The 2943-nt window shown below is 33.0% G+C and overlaps 2 protein-coding genes across 2 annotated transcripts; one reads left to right on the top strand and one right to left on the bottom strand.

Annotated features, from left to right (window-relative positions):
• Positions 1 to 184: 184 nt before the first annotated feature.
• LOC106477500 (probable protein phosphatase 2C T23F11.1) lies at positions 185 to 1092 on the top strand. The gene is made up of 3 exons (XM_013938055.2): positions 185 to 320; positions 630 to 771; positions 983 to 1092. Exons 1-3 carry the CDS (start codon positions 255 to 257, stop codon positions 1090 to 1092), a joined length of 318 nt encoding a protein of 105 aa, XP_013793509.1. The 5' UTR covers positions 185 to 254.
• Positions 1093 to 1393: 301 nt separating this feature from the next.
• LOC111084317 (probable protein phosphatase 2C T23F11.1) lies at positions 1394 to 2727 on the bottom strand. Its single transcript, XM_022381063.1, has 2 exons — positions 2547 to 2727; positions 1394 to 1504 (listed from the first exon to the last, which is right to left on the bottom strand). The coding sequence occupies exons 1-2, from the start codon at positions 2692 to 2694 to the stop codon at positions 1422 to 1424; spliced, it is 231 nt and encodes a 76-aa protein (XP_022236771.1). The 5' UTR covers positions 2695 to 2727; the 3' UTR covers positions 1394 to 1421.
• Between the last annotated feature and the right edge of the window lie 216 nt (positions 2728 to 2943).

The raw sequence follows: 2943 nt of genomic DNA, 5'->3' as shown, positions 1-2943 counted from the left end.
ATTGAGATTATTTTTGATAAGGATGTAATCATGACTCACCCGTGACAATCTGTTCTTCGGGAGATTTATTGAGATTATTTTTGATAAGGATGTAATCATGACTCACCCGTGACAATCTGTTCTTCGGGAGATTTGATCACTTTTAATTTTGTCCTGAGATTGAGATAAATATATAGAATTGTTGTAAGTTGTGAATACTGAAAACTGATCATGTTCAAATATGTATACAATTTTTATTGTTTCTAGATGAAACCATGAAAGATGAATTAGCAGGAACAACGGCTGTGGTAGTCTTACTGAAGGGGAACAAAATTTATTGTGTACGTCTTGTTTAGATTCCTGTGTTTACTGACACTTACTGTGAGGTTTCTTTAGTATCTCAAGTAAAGGGAAGACCTTTTAAGTGTGTTAATATAATTAACTGTGAATGTCCATTGCTTATGTTACTTAATCTAGGTTTAAATTTTATTATTTTGGATTGTCCATATTCAAAATGCATATTGAAATATTACAGTGATCTATAAGGTGTTGGAATATAAATGTACTTGATACCGATGCAGTGTACTGGGATAATAGGGTTAATGGATTCAAGTGCTATGTACAAATCATTGTTATAATTGTTTCTTTAGGGTAACGTAGGAGATTCGAGAGCAGTGGCAAGCGTCGGAGGACGAGTACAACAACTATCTTATGACCACAAACCCGGGAACGAAGCTGAAACCAAACGAATTATTGCAGCAGGTGGCTGGGTTGAGTTTAACAGAGTAAACGGTAATAATATTCTTCAACGTAAAACTCCCATTAATTGTTTCTATAGTTACGTATGAGAGGAGTGGTTCTCGAGATTATTTTGCTGAATCTCCTGCATAACAAAGGGTATGTTGATAATGAATGATTCTGATAAGTAATGTAGTTGGTCATATAATTTATGGAATGTTAAACTGAAATGTATAGAGTAAAGTTGTATCCTTGCCTCTTACAGGTAATCTAGCCCTATCGAGAGCACTAGGAGATTTTGTGTTTAAAAAGAATGAAAAGAGCTTAATACAGAACTACATTAAAAATATACAAATACAAACAGGACAAAATTAAAAGTGATCAGCTTAATACAGAACTACATTAAAAATATACAAATACAAACAGGACAAAATTAAAAGTGATCAGCGTAATACAGAACTACATTAAAAATATACAAATACAAATGTTAGTACTGAAGCAATACTTCCAAACAACGAGTAAAAGTTATGAAACTGAATCTTTGTAAAATTATCAATCAAATAAAAAGGTGCAAATTTTTAAAGAAACTTCTGGTATTAATTCCTCTACTAACTTTTTTTTTATGTCAGTTTTAATATTCAACTATAAGTGATATTTAAAAACAACATTCCTCAAATCTTCCAACACATTAATACAAAAATTATTTACAAAAAAGACCTACCTTCCAACATGTCAGAATCCACAGCTAAAAACCCTTCTTTAATCGCTTCCTCGATCTTACCCTTTTCTTCAAAAAGAGGGGGATATCAATGTTGTATTTATATCATAAAAAATATCTGTAACACTTGTATAAAATATTTAATAGTTGATATTTATAATTAGTTACTGAGAAGGTTTCTTATGTTCAAGTTTCCTCTAACCGTAAACTATGCCAAACAGAAAATCAAATTGTTTATAGTTAACTACAAACGTTCCACCAAATCATTCTACCTCGTTTTTTAAAATTACAACATCAATAAAAAAAACCATTCTGATCATAACTTTTCATTCTTTAATAGTTACAAATACAATTTCCTAACTCAGCCATATCTTTTCCATCTGACAGTGTTCTAAGTCTTGGTCAGTATTAAACATAATGTATACTGCTTGGTTGTTTGAAACATAATTACTGAACATACTAATAGTCCGACAATATCTGACAGTGTTCTAATCTTAATCAATATTAAACAATGTATACTGCTTGGTTGTTTGAAACAAAATTACTGAACATACTAATAGTCCGACAATATCTGACAGTGTTCTAATCTTGGTCAATATTAAACATAATGTATACTGCTTGGTTGTTTGAAACAAAATTACTGAACATACTAATAGTCCGACAATATCTGACAGTGTTCTAATCTTGGTCAATATTAAACATAATGTATACTGCTTGGTTGTTTATGATGGTTGACCAACACCCAACTTAATGTATGACGGTTGACCAACACCCAATTTATTGTATGATGGTTGACCAACACCAAACTTATTGTATGATGGTTGACCAACACCCAACTTACTGTATGGTGATTGACCAACACCAAACTTATTGTATGGTGGTTTACCAACACCAAACTTATTGTATGACGGTTGACCAACACCCAACTTACTGTATGGCAATTGACCAACACCAAACTTACTGTATGGCGGTTGACCAACACCAAACTTACTGTATGGCGGTTGACCAACACCAAACTTACTGTATGGCGGTTGACCAACACCAAACTTACTGTATGGCGGTTGACCAACACCCAACTTACTGTATGACGGTTGACCAACACCCAACTTACTGTATGATGGTTGACCAACTATTTTCTTGTGGAGATGAGATCCTGCATACTGAGCAACCTTAGCTCCTCCATGACCATCATAAACAGCAAAAAAGGCTGCATCTTTATCTTCTAACAGAGACAGCAGGTGTGTGTGGGCATCTTCCATATCTGTTGTTTTAAGTTACAGAAAACGGCAAACAAGTGGAAGCTCGTTAGTATGCTATATTAAAACATTTAATATAAAAAAACATTATTTGATAAAATTACTTGAGGATAGACAATCACTTCAAATAATATATTTGAAATACAAAGTGGTTTACTAATGGAAGGTACTAAATAAGCAGACCCTGCAAAAGGGATATACTAATGGAAGGTACTAACTAAGGAGACCCTACAAAGGGGTTTACTAATGGAA

Source organism: Limulus polyphemus, unplaced genomic scaffold (assembly GCF_000517525.1).
Source record: "Limulus polyphemus unplaced genomic scaffold, Limulus_polyphemus-2.1.2 Scaffold16558, whole genome shotgun sequence".
NCBI lineage: Eukaryota > Metazoa > Arthropoda > Merostomata > Xiphosura > Limulidae > Limulus > Limulus polyphemus.
The sequence above is the reverse complement of the archived record's forward strand: the minus strand, read 5'-3'. Positions and strand labels throughout refer to the sequence as shown.